At 41.5% G+C, this 19,406-nt stretch overlaps 1 protein-coding gene across 8 annotated transcripts in view; it reads right to left on the bottom strand.

Moving 5' to 3' along the window:
* The window catches only part of fmnl2a (formin-like 2a), a 61,464-nt gene that overhangs the window by 39,056 nt on the left and 3,002 nt on the right, over nucleotides 1-19,406 (bottom strand). For all 8 annotated transcript variants that reach the window (XM_037789436.1, XM_037789437.1, XM_037789441.1 and 5 more), the window contains exon 2: nucleotides 1,785-1,868. In XM_037789436.1, coding sequence (XP_037645364.1) covers nucleotides 1,785-1,868 — 84 coding nt within the window. The remainder of the gene's footprint in view (nucleotides 1-1,784; nucleotides 1,869-19,406) is intronic.

The raw sequence follows: 19,406 nt of genomic DNA, 5'->3' as shown, positions 1-19,406 counted from the left end.
CTGTATACAGATACTGAGATCAGATCAAATCTCTGGGCTGCGCTGCATTACCAGGAACATCACATTTATCACTGCCATAGTGTGTCTGTCTCACAAAAACAGGAAAGAGGACGGCGGCGTCAGGAAAGAGAGCCTGCACACAGACTGCTCAACCCCATTTCTTTGCTGAAGAATTATCAGCAAAATAATGAATGAGTTGACAAGTGCTGTACATATCCTGTTGCATGCAAAGAAATGTGAGGAATGGAGGGCAGTAAATGCATGAAGCAAGAGACTATATCATAGAAAGCACACGTCTGTTTTTAGGAGCACATATAAAACGGTTTCCAACATGCTATATGGCCGTTAAAGAGTTTGTGTGGAGCTGGTTTAGATTAAATTTGAGAGGTGAGGTACACTTCCCCTTCTGCACCTGAGCAGTTGAGCAGAGACTTCAAGAGGAGAAAATCAGCTAACAAGCAGACATGTTTAGGGTGCTTTCAAGTTCGCAAAAAGACCGATCTATGAACGGGCTGTAAAAAAAAAAACGTTTGGGTGGTTGGAAAAAGCCACAGGATTGCAAACGAATTCTGAGAAGTCTCAGGGATATGACAGTGATGAGTTCATCGTATCCCTTTCTTTGTTCTCTGGATGTTTTAACCTTTTGTTCACATCAAGAGCATCCTCTATATTTCATAAACCCCCATAATTGCCCGAAAAAATGTTTAATATTTCAACCTCTGGCTGCGTTTGCTTTTCAAATGGGATGTACCTGTCATCTCTGCTTCTCTGCCTCCCTCCATCACTGTTGCCATGGTTACATAAAGAGATTGACTGTAGCTATGACACAGAAAGGACTCTACTCCCAGAGGTGCCTGTGCCGTCATGGGTATTTGGAAAACAAGAGAGGAATAAAGACATTGGAGGACTAGTTTAGCGATATTCTTGGATGTCTTGGATGAAAACAATGGGAGGAAATGGATCGTCTTACACCATAAACATCAACTTCTTGGCATTTTATCGACTAGCAAATGATTTACAATGCTATGTAGTTAAGAAACATCACGCCTACAGTAGATACAGGTCATTTTAAACGTGGATAAAACTGATTCACACATTTAGGGTTTTTGCATTTTGTTCTCTTTCTGTAAGTGAGAACGTATCAAGAAACCAATGCTGGGCAATGTTTTTTTGGAAACTGCTTCACTGTCAATAAAAAAGGGAACCAACGAAACCAACTATTTTCACTTCAGGTCTGACAGAGGAACATAGAGTCCACTCAAAACTGAAAGGGGATCTCTGACTGCCGGTCATCAGCCTGGTGGGCTCTCTTTGGCACCGTTCCCTTCAGGGTCAGTGACTATCTATACAGTTTGAGTGGCTGGTGGTCTTGATCTTGTCTCAGTTTTTCTTCTCTGCTCAGAGAAGCAGAAAAACTCTCTGGCACGGAGGTTGCAGGCTGAGTGGAGCGCTCAGACCACAGCTCACTGAACAACGTGCACCCTCTGTTATTTCCTACACGCAGAGCTGACGCCAATAACCGACTCGTTCTTTAACTGGCTAGCTGATGTTTGCGCCCTGCTGCGCCACTTAACCCACTTGACCAGGGAAGCCAGCGCAGTGTGTAAAGGATAAAGGCAGGGCGATGGAGCATGGCTGCTGTGGTGATGACACACAGAGGACAGATCTTTTCCTGGATTACATATTCAGTAAATAGGTAGATACAGGATCACTTTGTTAAATTGTATTGAAGGCTGATTTATTACATGGCATCATATCATACAGACTGAGTGACTGATGCCCACCTGATCGCAGATGAGCTCCCACTTCTTCTCGTTGTCATACTGCCGCAACAGCCGTGCTTTGTCTGGAGGAAGATTCATCGAGTTCTGAAAGAGAGAAAAAGGTCAGAGTTAATTGGATGTGTATAATGAAACGGCATCAGTCACATGAGTCTGGTAAAAAACTGGCATCCAAGATAAACTAAAAACAATGAAGCTCATACACAGCAGGGTTTGCAAGACAATTGTCTATCATTATTAGTGAGATGCAGATTTCTGCGCACTTTGTTACCTGGTTTAAAGAGAACGTCACATTTTTTCAGCAGCATTTACACATGCAGACATAAAGGTCTGACACTCATTGTTTTGGGTCCCTCTACCTGGCCATTATCTTCACACTCAGCATCGTAAAGAGCCGATGACAAAAGAGTTATATTTGTAAAAGTGTGGTGTGATGGTGCTGCTAGTGAAAGGTCACAAGTTCATCTAAATGAACAGGTTTCTTCCTCTCTAGAGTAAGAATGTACAGCACATAGCAAATCTAATGCCAAACTGGTCGTTAGTTACAGTATGTTGATCACAAAGTGTTCACATTGAAACAAGACTAACCCCAGCTTACTTCTTTCTCTCTTTTTCAGACTTTTTGTGATTATTTCACCGACAGTCCAAACCCTGATTCAAACTCCTCCTGGTTAAAAAAATCTTACCTATTTCCTACAACGCAGTATATGGTTGACAGAAACGCCACTAATGAGACAATCCCAAAATATCTGCAGCAGAGGAGTCTTACAACACAGCCGGGAAAAGGAGGTCTCTCCTTAATGAGAGTCAGGTTGCGACACAGAGGCAGAGAGGAGAAACATCTAAGCCCTTATATCAGTCAACGCTTTGAATTTGACAACCAGGCGACTGAGCTCGAACTAAAACTGCATCACATGTATCCAGCAGTCACTCAAGCAAGTGAGCAAGTAAGTGAAAGTGAAAAACAGGTGGGTTTGAAGTAAAGGAGGATGCTGCGAATGTTTGTTGGCGCTGTACTTTCAAACTTTTTCTTTCTTTTCTCATTCTCCTGATTGCAGTAAATACTATATTCCTCGTTCAGAGGGATTTCCTGAGAAGTGTGTGTTGTCTAGGACAAATCTAATCTGACCCATGTGTCTGAAAAAATAAGCCCCAATCATCCAAAAAGTGTTACACAACTCCTTTCTTTATCCTGTAGGATTCACCACGCCCTCATGCGAATTAGAAAAAGCTTGAAACAATTAACCAGCACTTAAATCGTACCACCTACAGTATGGAGAGCACAGAACATGCAAATATGTCAGCGGAAAAATGGAAATAAAACGTGTGACCCAGCTGGAGTTTGATTAGCCAGCAAACACTTCTTACAGACAAAACAAATCCAGAGAGAGAGAAAAAAAAAATAGATTAAAAACATGAAAACAGTATAGATGTGTGCTCCTCTAGCAACAGCCTTTGCAAAAGCTGTCAAGTCTACAAAAGTGTTTCATCTGCATCATTCAACTGCAGTTTTCTTTTTATAAAACACGTGTCTTAGTGAGAATGTTTCCACTGCTAAGGATAGAAAAAAGGGGGAAAATGTGTCCATCATGCAGCGCTCAGCTTGGGGTTCTTTCCCTCTCCTCATTCGACGGGCTGGATCATCTATCAGTTTGCGTTCAGCGCTCGTCATCCACTTTTCCTCCACTGGATTTTCCAGCAGAGTTCGCAGGGGGAGCGAGAGGAAGATGGATGAGGAATATCCTGGGATTCAGCCTATTTCCATGAGCGAGTAATACCAGGATAGAGTCTGACACTGATCGAGTAGTCTGATCCCCGACTTGTTTTGGAATTTAAAAAAGTATTTTAGTTTTTTATATTGTATATTATTATATGGCTAGACTATTGATCTATCATCATCTAATTTCAAAAGAGTGCATTTGTAAAAGAAAATCAATATAGAGGGAGCTGCTTAGGAGGCACAGGGATAAGTATTATCTTACTAATTGCTAATGAGAGGAGGACTAATGTAAAGACAAACAATAATAGATTCATACAAATGAGTTAACCAATAACAGAACAAGAGAAGGATTAAAAGTTAACCAAGTTTGTAGACTTTTATGCTAACTAATAATGACATTATGTTCTGTCTCTTCCATAGTTAAATCAGTTTGCTTTTCTAAAAGGACACTGATGAAGCTCAATTTATTCCCTCCACAGGTGTGCTAATAAACCTGCAAAGTGAATTTAAATCCCTGATTTTAGAGCACAATTTGCTTTCAGTGTCTATTGATGTCTTTAAATTTAATTTGAAGCACAACAGTTGTGTTTTATTTGGTACAAACACAGGGTGTAGCCCGTCCAGTCTCCTCTATACGAGAGCGAGCAGGAAATGACATTAGTATTCAGCAGACGCTGCCAGCCGGCTGATTGCTGCTGTGCTGACTGCAGGGAATTGGGAGTCGGAGAGGCTCTATTGACTCTGTCTGGCTGCTAACCAGATGAGTAGAGTTAGTAACCACTTTCCTTCCCTAAACACATTAAAACACAATTTGACACCTGAGTAGACAGTCACATTAAATGACAGAAAACCACTAAGAGTCTCACTATATTACACAGAAAAGCAAAAACAGACATTTTGTGGATGGCAGGGTCAAATTAAAAGGAGGGTGAATCATTAAGTTATTTCTAGACTTCTGTGTTGTTTGGATATTAGAGAACTGTTGGCCTGGAGACAAATGGGTTTGTGGTAATGATGTAGGTGCTGGATATAGGTGCTGTGCTCCTGCAGACTGGACGGGTGGTTTGCTGAGTCGCTGTGGGTGCACTGAGCTGTGGGCTTCCTGCTTGGTGAGGCTCCAACTAAAGCAAAGAACCACTTCTACCAGCCTTCATTTCATCCCGATGCTAATGAGCTGTGACAGGCACTCAGCTCGCTGGGGTCAGGTTACCCTACGTCGACTACAACCACACTATTTCGGAGTGTGTGTGTGCGCATCTGTGGCATTAATGGGGTGATGTTGAGGAGGGTGTGGCAGCTTTTCACCAACACCTGATAGCAGACCACCCTGATGAATAAATACCACGCATTAGGAGGATTATGACAGGTCTGACTCATTAGACAGACACAGACGAATTGTGCAAAATCCAAAGTTATCAAATTGTTTGCCCACAGTAACTGGGGACTCACTGATCCAACACTCAGTACCAGTATTGGTCTGAAACAAGCCCGAAACACTGGATCTGATAGCAGAAAAAAATTAGTTGCAATCTGATATAAACTATTGACAAATATGTAAATATATGTATGGCTACATGTCAGGCTGTGTGTGATAAAACGTGCACAGATATCATGCTAACAAGTATGAGGAACAGGCAGCAACAAACATTGTCTGAAATAATGATAAAGCATGAGAAGCTCCCTCTAGACAGCAACAGAATGAAGATGACAACGGGGGGAAATCAGGGAATTTACTGTGCTGGATGACCAACCCTCTTTCTGTGAAATGTGGGGTTTCAACGCTTCAACATCTCCATTGCTGCCAATCTGACATTTCATCTCCAGAGCAGCTGTCCCACATCTGTACTGCTAGCGAGTGAATGCTTTTTAGAAAACATTTGGAAAAAGCTAAAGCTGTGAGTTTGAGCTCAAACATGAATCCTATGTCAGACTCTAAACCACTCCAGGCTACAGCTCTGAGGTTCACACATACGGGATTTCCCCCCAATGCGTGACAAACAGAAAACACTACAGTGCATGTCATCTTACAACACAATGCAAAACATTTATAGAGAACTATTTCAACTGTTTATCCATTACTTTTAGCTAACTATTTCAACTGTTTATCCATTACTTTTAGCTAACTATTTCAACTGTTTATCCATTACTTTTAGCTCTCTTTAATGGTTCTAACAACGTTGTATTTTGTAGTGTTTACCTTTTCTGATCTGTTTCTCCCATACTTGGTGAGGTGTTGCTGCTACATCCACCATTTTTTCTCTTCTGTGAAGGGTCTTATTTCCCCCATAATGCATCGCGCGACAGGCTACTCATCAGTCACTCATAGGGACGCTTTATGCAACAGGTGAATTTAAGTGTCTACAGCAAGTCTGACTTAAAGTTTTATATAAGACAAAGGCTGAGGTCTATTTTTATGCAACTGGCTCATGGATTATTGGCAGATAGTTAATGCTGCAGTATTGTATCAGAAATAAAAAAAATCTGGTATTCCTTCTCGCCATGTTTAAAACTCTATTTCTAGCCTTTTTGGTTTTAGTGTGCAGAAATCTTGCTGAGTAAAGGAGAGCCACACAAGTTAATTACAAAGACACCAAGCTGAAGAACGTACTGTACTATATCTTAAAAGGCATGGATAATAAACTGGGTTAAGAGCCATATAAGTTATTGCTGCAGACTTTGCATGTGGCGATGCGTGTCTGTGTGTGTGTGTGTGTGTGTGTGTGTGTGTGTGTGTGCGAGTGAGCCATTTGAGTGTTACAAATATATCTTGGCAAAATGATGCACTTAAAGAAAGACACTCAGCATTTGACGCACTAGACTCACTGTGCATGTTGTAAGGTCAGTCACAACCAATTATTCAAAAAGCAGCTAAAGTATGCCACATCGGACCAGTCAACAATGTGTAAATACTACAATCAGTACCTCAACATTTACAGCTGCTACCGATATCAATAAAAATCAATGTTTAACTCACATCAGGCCACAATGCTCAGAAATATGGACATAACTTATTAGTGTCCATGTATCCTCTCATTAGGCAGCTTGAGTCATAAAAAGTAAAAATAGGCATCTGGCTCAAAGCCCACCAACCAACCACTACCTTCCAGGAGGTCTGTGGAGGCACAGCCTTCGCAGCACAGCTGGCTACAAAAGCAAACACACAGCCCACATGAAGGGCCTGCTTTAGTTGCTATTGCTGTGAAAAGATGTAGGCTATGTTAACAAAACAGAGAAGTCATCCATTTGAATGGCGGGGAGTCTAAAATTGGATATTTCTACAAGCGTAGGTGTGCGAACAGACCAGAATCGAACTCCTACAACCTGGAAAATGAATACAGTCACACTTTTACGTAAATGTTCGTCCAATCAGCTCAGAAACAGGCCTTGACACATTTCACACAACTGTTACAAACTAAATGCCAAAAGCAAAAAGGTTAGCTCCAAATCTTAACTCAAGTTAAGTGAAATATTGCTGAACACGAGGTGTTAATGATGTGGCGGATCTTTCATTTGCCCTCTAATGCTGCCTGTCTGGATGATCAGATGGGTTATCCTTTTCATCTTCTTGCAGACAGCGTGTGCACTTATTGTAAGAAAAGCCAACCACATTGAACATGTTCAATATACTGTATGTGCAAAGTACTTCACCAGGAATGAAACTGTGGTACAATAGACAAAGTGGACTGTTTCAATACAGTTAACCTCCACATCCTGGCTTTCACATCATCACTTGACTCTTGAGAAAAGCTGTCGATAAGTGCTCTTGAACATGAAAGCAATTTTGATTTGAGTGCACTCAGCAAAAGAGCTAAATACAACAGAGTTTTTTTGGGAGGGGGAAGTTGCCGTAAGTGTGATGTGGTGTTGACAAAAACATATAAAGCAAAGTCAAACATTGGAGGTGAAAGTGATGAGGTTTTTTTAAGTTAATTAGCTCCCGGTTCATGCTACCACGGCAAGAAAACTGCTTCCAAGAAAAGTAGTTTATGTGATTGAAAACAGGCCTGTGCTTCACTGTGTTAACGTCTTATAATGTACATTATATATATATATATATATATATATATACACATATATATATATATATATAATACACATTAACAAGAGACAAAAACAGACAAAAGTGTGCAGTGCAGCACCTCTCAGCCACCCAGCCTCCTCTCAGATATCTTTCAGAGCAGGGATTGATTTGTCCTTGGGGGACTCGGGCTGCAATGAGTTTGATTCACGCCCACGCTCTCCTCTTTCTTCCAGCTCTACCTTTTTCCCCTGCTAATGCACCACAACTCCAATCGCTCAGACCGAGCCAGCAGAACCAGCAGTATTTGATCCAAATCATCAAAACTGTTTTCTCCGCTCTTATAAGCAATATGACACATCCAACTATAACAGATTGCATCTCTTTCTGTTGTAAACACAAAGTTTGCATCATTCAAAGCAATGTTCCAACCTCAAATTTATTACTGTCCTTTTGAAACCTCTCGCTGTCTTTTTAAATGAGCATCACTACATGCCACAACAAGAAAATCTCTGACTGCGTAAAGTTATTGAGGACTACTCATGACAAATATTTTCAAATTGCACAATACTCCGGAAATGACTGGATGCTGTACTGTTCCCTTCCAATGCTTAATCCATCAGTCACAGGGGTGTTTTGTGTTTTTAAGGCATTTACACAGGTATAATGAGGTTAGCGCTGCAGGCTAGTTGAGCTGAGTTATAAAACACCTCCACAGGTGTACCAATACGTGACAGACTGCACAACTGCATTACATTTCCAGTTCTTTCTCTTCTCGTTTACCCCGCAGATAAGTTGAGGAGCCCTGCAGCTCACACGTATAAGAATCAAAATCATTTTCATAGGGAGCAATAACTGCCTACATGAGGGAGAAAGGAGTAGGACGGCCCTGAGGCATGTGCTATCCAAACGGAGCCGTCCTCCCCTCATTAGCGCAGCGTGGATCTGTAATCCTTGGCGTTCTTTGAGGGCACAGGTGTCCCCTGTCTGTCCTCAGATTAGCTTTGTAATCCTCAAGACCCCCCGCTCCGGCTCAGCAGCCCCCCTCCATCGGGACGGTAGTGTTTATGTTTGTGAAGCTGTTCGCTGGAATGCCTCCCGACCAAATGGTGAGTTCAAATGTTTGAGTCGGGTCTCTCATCTTCTTCCCCCCCATTACGAGCACATTCCTATGAAATTCCATTCACTTACCTCAGTGTGAGGAGGGTATAATCTTACTGTACGTCTGACAACAGTCCCATCAATCAACAGGAGCTCATCAGCAGCTACTCTCGGTGAAAGATTATCACCTCATTGGTGTAATTTTCTCCACACCGTCCCTACTGTCATCAAATTACTTTCTGAAAATGCATTCAGTGACATGCAGCGCCATACTGTATATGATTAATGACAAATCAACCACAATGCACACTGACTTCAGCAGTTGTAAGTTGGACGAATCAAATGCAACTTCCTCAAATATTAGTGTAAAGCCAAGCTTCAGCTTTTGTTCCATATGTGTTGGAGGGAAGACACTTAAAAAACACTTACTTGACTGTGTTGTGGGCAAACAATACAGTACATTGCATAAAGGCTGGTGCAATGTTTACATTGTGGGTAAAACCACTTTGCCTTTCTACAGAATGGCTTTCATGCTGGACGTTATCCAAATACCGGAAACGTTATGGAGATGGTTTGGAGCAGCAGGAAGTCGTCCAAACAAAACAAGTGATACATGAACACAGATGAGTTCCAGCCAGGCCAGATGTTGAGAGGTTGCGAAAGTGTCTGGACTGAGGTGGAGTCCATGTTCTTGTTCAAGCGAACAAAGAATATGAATCAGAAGAGTTGTTTATCCGTAAGACAAACAATGGCTCACAGGAGGAGTGTAAATGCAGTGGGTTATCGAGTGAAATCATAGGTTTACTTGAAGTTTGTTACATAAGGTTTGAGGAAAACATCATCGGATAAAGTTTTGTTACTTCTTTAATAAACTTTATTTTAGTGGGTGGCAGTGGGATGAACAGGAAATTTATGAGCTCACAAAGAGGAGGCTGACTAATTTAATGATGCTGCCAAGTTTAATCCGTTAGAGCTTTTAATCTGTCTTCTATTGACTACAACATCCCATGACAACCACACACCCATCTGTAAAGTTGTGATATAGCAATATATATCTGTAAGTTGTGTTGACGATGGTCCTGTGACCAAAACCTTCCCAATAGTCAAATTTTTTTAACGATCCGTCACCTTTTGGATATGTAATAAAGTGATGTCAGTGTGTGGGCATCTTCTCTTATGTTTACGGGAACGTCTTGATATAGTACAACATTACGTAACAGCTATAATGACATTTATTCGACTCATCGCACTGGAATTGTTTCTGTGGTGCAATAAACATCTCCGCCTCGTCCTGCATTGAGGCCACAATCGTGCGAAAGTCCCTTTAATACAACAGAAAACAAGCTCAAATGTTTTTTCCATGAAGTCTTTATCTTAGAATAATAGAATAGTAGAATAAGTATAGAAAACAAGTAAGGGTCTTGCATCTCCCTGGAGGGGTTTATTTAAAAACAATGACCCGCTAGCTGTACATTATCCTGCTTATTACACAGCTACTTACATGAGACGTCAATAATTTGACACAAAAACAGTCCGACATCAGAACTGCGTCCATAGCAACGGTCTGTTATACATAGCAACGGTCTGCTATACATAAATAACAGACCATAGAACGCCTTGATTGACCAATCAGAATCGAGTATTAAGTAACAAACTATAACAGACTCAATACAACATCTCATAAGGGTGGAAAATAAAGCGTAAACATTTCCCTCACTGGAATATTTTACTACTACTTTTATAGAATAGTTATTTTCAACAATCCCATCGCAGTGATTTCCCCGACATCCGAAAACATCATCTCTCCAACACAAAGACTACAGTCACGTCTTCTAATGAGATGATTGATGCACTCTGAATTGCAGGTGGCCAACACAGATATGTGCTTTTGTTATCGTGAAGAAATGAAGAATGGCTGAATGGGAGCTTTATAACACAAGAGAATACATGGTCACTGATCACATCAACCACCTTGTTGTCAACAAAAAAATACAGAAAGCAGCAAGCAGCAGTCCTGAGGGTCAGGCAGAATCAAGCAGAGTAAAGCTGTACGTGGACACAGAGTGGACAAAGTGCCTTCGCACAGAGCAATTTAGATTATGATTGGCCCAATTCCAGTTTGTGTCTACACTGTCAGATTTGTCACAGCTAAAGCGTCTGAACACCTCACTGAACCCACTCACTCACGAGTCACTACTATAAGAAATGACGATTCATCCGTCGTGCATTGTGACTCATGAGCCAGTTCTTATTACAGGCTGTTCATTGAAAATTACCTGCTCACGTTTGGCTTTGAGCCTGAGATCCCGTCATAGTAACCTCTGTGATCTGCTGTATTTTTAACCAAATACCAGTTGAATAAACTGGCTGAAGCCTCCACTGTAAGAAAAGAAAGAAAGCCTACAAAAACAATAGGGTGCTATGAATCTTCAGACACTCTGAATAAACGTTCTTTTCAGGGGGACATTTTGTTTCTGCTTTGGCTTTTGGGTTTTACTGAAGATACATAATCTAAATCCTAACCCATGAGACTTTGGCTGGGCCACTCTGTGTTGGTTTTGTGTGGGGGGTCCTGCTTTTAGAGGCACATCATCTGTCCAATAAAGCCTGAAACAACAGACTGCTGCATTGTCCGGAGCTGTGATGGGGCCTATATCAAACTCTGGCGAGGTCCTGTTGCATTTGAATGTACTTCAGTAATCGTACATTCAAATTCAACAGGACCTCCCATTCTGCTCTGCAGATGTTAATTCTGGCAAGTCGTTACCCGACAAAACCTGCCTTTTTGACTCTGGCAGCGTCAAAGCAGCATATGTCCCAAGAAAGAACATTCAGGAAGAAAAGCCTAAAAAGAAACAAGGCTAGTTTAAAGTGAACTGCTGAGCTTTTACAAAAGTGCAAGTTAGGGCTGATGTTACTGGATGTCATGAAAAACTCACTTTTTCAGTACTTGTGCACATACATTTGGGTATCTGGAGTGCATATCAACTCACAAATAAGACATACTGTATAAGAAATAAGACAGCCCTGTCTCTAAACTGCATAACCAAAATACATTTTGAGGAAAAGTATTACAGTCACAGTTTTAAACATGTGATTAATGTTCTAAATTGAAACAAAACTACTTAGTTAGGTATAGTAAAAAAAAACACATCATGGTTTGGTTTAAAAGGACTTAAAAACAAAACAAAAAACGCAATAAATGACTGTTTCACATAGGACACGAACAGCGCCTTACTGGGGGAAAGTCATGCGTTTGTTGGACGCCCACCAGTAGTGGACGTTCTCGCTTGTTATACCCGTTATTATTCAACATTTTTATTCAACGTATTTTCATTCACGGTCGCTTGATATATTACGTCACCTGCTCTGCGCGTCGCACGTTGTACTGCGTCACTTGCTGCAGCCGTCCGCAGACTTACAAAAGGTATTTGTGATACATAAAACACAAACGTAATCTGCGACAAAATACGTTTCCTTCCAAACGTAATTGAGACTGCGTATTAGTTGTATGGGAACGTACATTTTAGGAGACAGGGCTGGAAATACAAGACAATCCTCATTAGAATATATCACCCACAGCTTGAGAACTACCTTTGAAGAGGTGCACCCTATTTTTCTCACAAGCCAATCAGAGCACACTGGGCTTTTTCGGGAGGGGCTCTTAAAGAGACAGGTGCTAAAACTGGGCGTTTCAGACAGAGGGTGAATACAGGTCTTTTCAGACAGACAGTATGAGAAAAATAATGTGTTTCTTGAACATTAAAGCATGTAAACATGTTCAAGTAGAAACCCAAAATACAAGTATGAACCTAGAAATGAGCATGATGTTTCCCCTTTAAAACTGTCTGCACACCTTCCTGCATTTGGATGGAAGGACACTGTGTAGATATTGTACAAGGTTGTGAAAAGTCAACATGTTCCAATAACTCAAAAACATCAGCTAAGACCATGAGTCCTGGTGCCACATCATGAAAATCCAACAAATAGCAGTAAGTAAGTAAACAAATAAAAAACAAAATGAGGTTTGTGCAGATCAGTGGAGGCCCAATGCCAAACTGTAAACATGCTCAACACCGCTCAAGGCCCCTAAAACAGAAAAACATTATCACAAGATAAAGCTGACCCTGAAGCCACAACACACCGCTACTTTGTCACAATGACACAGACATTTCGAAGGTTTTTTGGTTTATGATAAAACACAATGAACATCATCTAATTCGTAACAGTTCATAATAAAACACCCACTCTTGTGCAGCACTTTGGCCTCATTTTATTAGCGCAGCTGCCACCTTGGAGCCCGGACAGATCCTCCTGACCATAATGCACTTCTCCACAGAGCAGTGACTCTCCTGTTCTTTTGTGTGGCTCTTGGACCGGTCCTGTTGGGCAACACTGGCAACGGGCTGTGACCAACGTGAAAGGACCGGGCTGGCCTGAGCCAAGCGGCATCATCGTACACCTGCTCCTTACGCAGGAGGACCTACAGCAAAGATATTCATGGCCAAGGACGGAGCTACGGCCAGAACTAAAGCTTTACTCCGGAGTGACGTCAAAAAGCTGCCGGGGGAAGTTTCTTTTTCTTTCAAAACAGTTGCAGGCATTCAGTACAACATTTCAGTAATGTTAAGAAAAGAGCTTAACTGTTCTTTCCTATTCTGTAGCTGAGACAGAGGCTCACTAAGCCAGACTCTTCTTATTACTCCAGCACCCAAACAAAGGTTAGGAACTGTTGTAATCAGGTATGATCATACTGAAAGGTTTTAGCGTTATGTTAAAGTCAATATCATTTTGCTTGGTCAGTACTCGCTGCCACCCACGCTGCAGTGCAGAAAACCAAAACCACCCCCAAATGTGCGGATGTCAAAACTGAACTGAGAACAACAATGGTGATTGAAGCCCCAGTGGATTCAACTCAGCGGTGCCTGCACAAAGCCAACAGAGACCTGTTCCCACATAATCAGCTGACCCTCTGCCAGCCAGGCAAGATGCCTCCAGGCTCCGCTTCGGGGTTTTGAGCAGCACATTATCGCTCAACACCGCAGCACCTCTGAGAGGCTGCAGAGACCGGCAGCACACTGGCTGCCGGAGTAATTCTCATCGCTCCCCGAGCATTTCATGCTCGGCTCTGTTACGGCTAATTGGTGGGTGAGCATCCCGGGGCTCTGACTGCATGCCCATACACAATCATGCACACACACACATATTTGGGTATGTGCGGTGGCCTCTCGCAGCCTGCCGGGTCTGGGTCCAGTGCCAGGCTCCGTCTTGGGCTCTCCACAGAATAAAGAGCAGCTCTGTTCCCCGGGCCTGCTGCACGGGATTCAGCCAGTGTGCACCCTCTGCTCCTCAGACAATACCCATTGTTCTGCTTTTTAATGAAGAAGAGTCGACATGGAAAAGACGAGAAGGGTTAGCTTAGTCACTTCCTGGGTCCCATGTAGCAAAGCATGAGATGGATGGATCACCGTAGGTTGCATTGGGACAGACAAATCACAAGCTAACAGACGGCCTGTCAAATTATCAAAGACACAGTCTTTCAGAATATGTTTTCTTCTCAAGTCTGTGGAAATTCACTGGAGGGATGAACACGTGAGTTCATAATGATGTTTTGAAGATGATGGTGGAAGAGAGTCTAAAATCTCCCGTTGAAGTGGGTTGAAATGTGGTGACAGCAAAGCCCAGTGTACATGATTCTCATCATTTTCATAACCAATCCTTCAGCGACTCCTCATGCTCTGTTTGAAAGCATCTGCATCTTGTGTTTCTGTACTGATTTATCAACCCGTTCGCACGAAAAACACATTTCTGGCTTTCGACGTGTCATTTGTACGCAATGTAATCTGTACTGTGTCCAAATGCAACCGCGTAAATATTCTACGCCCTGAACTAGTTATAATAAAATGTGAGAAAGGCCGCTTATGGCGGGAGGGTTTTGCAAGTTACGTTAGTGACGTTTGTGACATGTTTTCCGTAGTTATGTTATGTTGTTTCTGTACGTATTTTACTTAGTTTACGTACTTATTTTAAGCCCAACCATGAAGTTTTTCCCTAAACCTAACAAAGTGGTTTTGTTGCCTCAACCTAACTGCAGACATTACTGTAGTTATGTTGCATGGCGTACAAATTACACATGAAAAAGCTGTGGCAAAAAGGCTAAAATGCGTCCTCATGACACACGGAATGTCCTTGTAATGTCGTGCAATTTATACACCTTCCCATGAGACCGGCATTTATTCAGGTTTTTTCCTTTAATTTGCCACCCATGTGCATACACCTACATGTCAGAATTAAAGTATGTAGATATTGAATTACAAAATAGTAATAAAAAAAAGGTGCAACAAACATTTTAAACATGATCTTTTCCACAAAAATACAACGTTAGAAACGATGACAAAGCAAACGCTTAAAGCAGCATTAATCAATGTTTTTGGCTGCCTGGGGGCAGAACTTGACAAGCTGAACATCACGCACACATTTGACACACTGTCAATGTGACAAATTACTCTTCAGTTGAACGTGACGGCTTCTTGTGCGATTAATCTGAGGAGCAGATTTCAGATGCAGGACCTCGCAGCACAAATAAACAAGCAGCTCAGGGTGCTTCAGGAGACTCTGACCAAAGTAGCTTAGATGTAATCTGGACAGACTATTAAGAAGAGCAGCTACAACAACAGCTAAGCCTACAGACCCCATATGGCATTTAAGCAAGTAATGGCTGTAAACTTGACAGCAGTCATGATATTCAGCAAACACTGAAGTAGCCGGTATCCTGGATGTGGCTATAATTTGTATTTGATGTCTGTGGCTAGCCGAGGCAGAGGAGCAGACATGAGGCCTGAGCTGGATTCCTGTTGCACCGAGTCATTTTCCTGTGGTTCAGCATGAAGCATATAGACCGGCTCGTACTGTACATGGTGCTCACACAGATTGACTGCAGTCATTTCACATGCTTTCAGCCAGCGTGCACTTATAGGCCGAGAGACTGCCACTTTGAAGCGTTGCTTATACCCTGTAATGGTCGTGCTAAATGACAGCGTTGGATTGATTAGGCAATAAGTGCAGAGCGGATTGATCTACTGGGATGTTGATATGACCAGTAGCTTCACTGGGAGATCAGCGTTGAGCTGTGCAGAGTAAACATCAAAAGGGCTGCCCTGACACTGGCTCATCATCATGTGTGACCCATCTTCTTCTTGTTGTAGAGTTGTCTCAACAACACTATGGCAACCACAGGAGAGGTGAAGACTTGCAAACATGCTTTCCAGAGTAACTACAGAGCGATTTTCCCTGTATTGTGTATAGGAAAACTGAAAAAGCCCTCAAAACACTACAATCAGTAACATTTACAAGACACACAAAGAATTAAACAAACAGCAAACTGCTTACTGAATAACTTGTAAACATTAACAGTGAATAAATTTCATCTTACACCTGCATGGAAATCTGCCCCCTTTAGTGCTTTAAACAATGAATATTTGGGTTTAATCTACACCTCACTTCATGGCCAAGGTCACATGTGAATTGGCCTCTCTTATCACGGCAGAGGCCTTGCATTACAATTAGCCTAAGTCTATTTCGAAGATCAGCCCTCGGCTCCAGGGATTCATGAGACACAGACTTCAATGGGAGCTTTTCATTTAGAAGAAAACGCAGACTCAGCCGGCAGTAAACCCCGGCGTTTTTCCACAAATTGCTACTACGGTCATATATGCTGGCGAATGCTGGTATGATAGCTCACACAGTCTTATCTAAGCAAGGCGTGTTCAAATTTAATGAGCTTAAAATTATGTTTAGTTATGTTAATGTACATAACTTGGAAATGCATACCATTATGTAGGCTACGTAGACATGGAAAAGAAACATGTTTCTTACTTTTGTCCAGTGTTTAGTGTGTATGTAGAAAACTCACTAAGCTTAGACATAATAAAATGATAAACTTTACAAAATCACAGTCCTCATTGAGCTTATTGACCTTGGAAACAGCAGTTGACAAAATAATCTCTACTCAAGGTCCACTTACTCACTTATTCCATGGCGGGCACCACAAGTTCCTGGAGCTTTTGACCTTCAGTTGATACTGTTTAGTCAACCACATTCTTCATGTTTACTGGAGTAAAACAGCTGACAAGTTGGTGGAAACTGTTTTTTTTCTACTGTACAAAACTTAACAAGAGTGAATGGCTTCTTTTATATGGAAACAAACAGCCCTGGTATCTCCAGTTATTACTGTGAGCAGCAGACACAACGAGGGCTGGGTTCCACACGTCAACACTTTTTGGGCACTGTCTGAAATTAAGTATAGAGTATGAATACTGCCAAGTACCCAAAATAGTAGAGTTGTTCCGATACCAATACCAGTATCAGAAATGCGTCCAATACTGCCCAAAATTCGGGATCGGGTATCGGTGAGCATGCAAGTCTATGCATCAATCTGATACCATAATTTATTAACCACGGAAAAAATGATCTTGTTTAAACGCCCTGAATGTACTTTTTAGAGCAGCAAAGAAGAACTGATTGCAGATAGTTTGTCACGTGACGATAACAAACAACAACAGTTAGTGGAGAGTGTAACCGTATCGGTATACTCAGAGCGAGGAAAACGTGTTAGTCTAGTAAACAGCTGTTAATTAATAATAATATAATTATGTATATATATATATTTTTTTTTTTTTTAATCACGCTGGTATCGGATCGATACTCTGTACCGGCCAATATCGGAATCGGTATCAGGAAGGAAAAATTGTATCATAACATCTCTACAAAATTGTCATCAAATGCTTCCTCAGGTTCTTAGTATTGTTTGCTTATTATTTGAAATTGTATTTTATGATCTAATTGAGGAAATTTTGGTAATTTTAGATTCACTGGAAAAAGGCCATTTCAAAACAAGCTAAAAAAAACAAACAATAAATACAAGATGTATTTGCTTGTAATAGTAAAAAAAAAATCTGCCAATGAAATGAGAAAATTCACTTGGTAAAATTTCTTGAAATAAGCTGTAATATTTAAGCAGTTCAAGATAAAAACAGATCTTGAAATTAGCTGGGGAAACTCATTTTGATCTATATTTCACTAGTATTAGGAAGAGCTGTGTGTCACAATGAGCCTGTAATGCTCAAAAGTAGTATTGTTTTCACTTAACAAGATATTCAAGATGCATTGTCTAAAACAAGTCCCTATATCTCACTGAAATGGTACTTGTTGAGTGATTGTGTCTTATACTAAGTGTTATGAGATATTTTGGCTAGCTGAGTTTTTGCAGTATAAGAATCAAATAACTTGTACAGCTGTAGGAATTAGCCTTATTCTCTATGTTTGGTTACGCATATTATGTGGTCTTGCTCAGATGACGGAGGTCATGAGTTAGCATCTGAAAGGAGGCTTTTCACAACACGCAGCATGGACCCAAATTCAAATACTGTATGTCCTTGAAAAGAAATTCAAGGGTTAAGCGAGGCGAGTGCTTGAATGCGGTGGCACACAGCAGAAGCCTTTAATCCAAATGGTTCCCTGCTGTGATCCGGGATTCGCCTGTTGATCAAACATATGAGGAGTGGCAGGTAAACAGTCCTGCTGCTACTCCACGCCTAGGGAAGACTAGCATCAAAATATCTGTGATTGTTTGTTAGGTATTTTACGATAGATAAAAGGACCAGATGAAGGAAATAAATGATTAATGAGTAGGTGAAAGGGCTGTTAATCAGCAGCCAAGTACACTTAAATGTTGATTCGTCATGTTAGGACACAAAGACAAATAAGAGGCGTGACGAGGTATCATCCTAATCATCTGCTATTCAAACCCAAGTGAGGTCATCGGAGTCACACGGTGCCACTCGCTCCCGCAATCAATGGAGCCAACGGCCTTCAGGCACGGCTGAGACACATTAGGGTTTAAATGGCAGTAAATAACACTAAATGCTGTGATTATAGCACTAAATTCTCCTAATGCTGGAGGGCTTCCATCCCGCCAAGAGCTGAGGCATCAAGCTGGCAGCAGGGGAGGAGGAAGGGAGGGAGCGGGGGAGTTCCTGACACGCCGTGAGGATCGGCTTTTCTGACAGCCAGCCCACCAAATCCTCCAGTTAGACAGGTAGATTTTTTTCTTACCGGAAAGCATAATAAGGATTAGTTTTGTACACCAAATGTATGGATCGTAATCGTTCTCTCATCCCTGACTTCTACTGCTCAGAGGGTTTATAAAACCCAGATGTAAGAGGGGGGAAACCTCAGTAGGTGATTCTAAAAGCAGACGTGATTAAGACCCAAATCCCTCTGAGGTGTGACGTCAAACCTCTCTACCCCCAAAGTCTGCAGCCTCCAGAGCAGAATGGGATTCATCGGTGACTGACAAGCAGCAATCACACCACAACACTACACGGTTCGCACATTTGACTTCCACCTAAACTTGATCCACTTTCTGTAATGGGCTTACAGGCTAAAAAAGATCTGCGCCCATTACAGGTCATGCACAGTAGACAAAGCCCTGTACCAGAATATAAATATAAATAGATAGAAAATTAAAGGGGAGTACAACCTAAATTAAATATTCCAATATGATATGTCCATGAAAAGTTCAATCAAAATTAGTGAACATGAGCTCCTCTCTCTCAAAGCCAGAAACCAGAGAGGTAAGTCTCAAACTTGTGATGCCATAGGGTATAAACAAAGTCTGGAGCTGCTCCATACACAATGAATGGGAGACTGATTTTGTGGACTCACAGAATGTTTGTTTTCTTTTTTATATCCCAATGAGCGTTACTCTATTGTAGTGTTGTCAGTT

This window comes from Sebastes umbrosus, chromosome 13 (genome assembly GCF_015220745.1).
Source record: "Sebastes umbrosus isolate fSebUmb1 chromosome 13, fSebUmb1.pri, whole genome shotgun sequence".
NCBI classification, from domain to species: Eukaryota; Metazoa; Chordata; class Actinopteri; order Perciformes; family Sebastidae; genus Sebastes; species Sebastes umbrosus.
The sequence above is the reverse complement of the archived record's forward strand: the minus strand, read 5'-3'. Positions and strand labels throughout refer to the sequence as shown.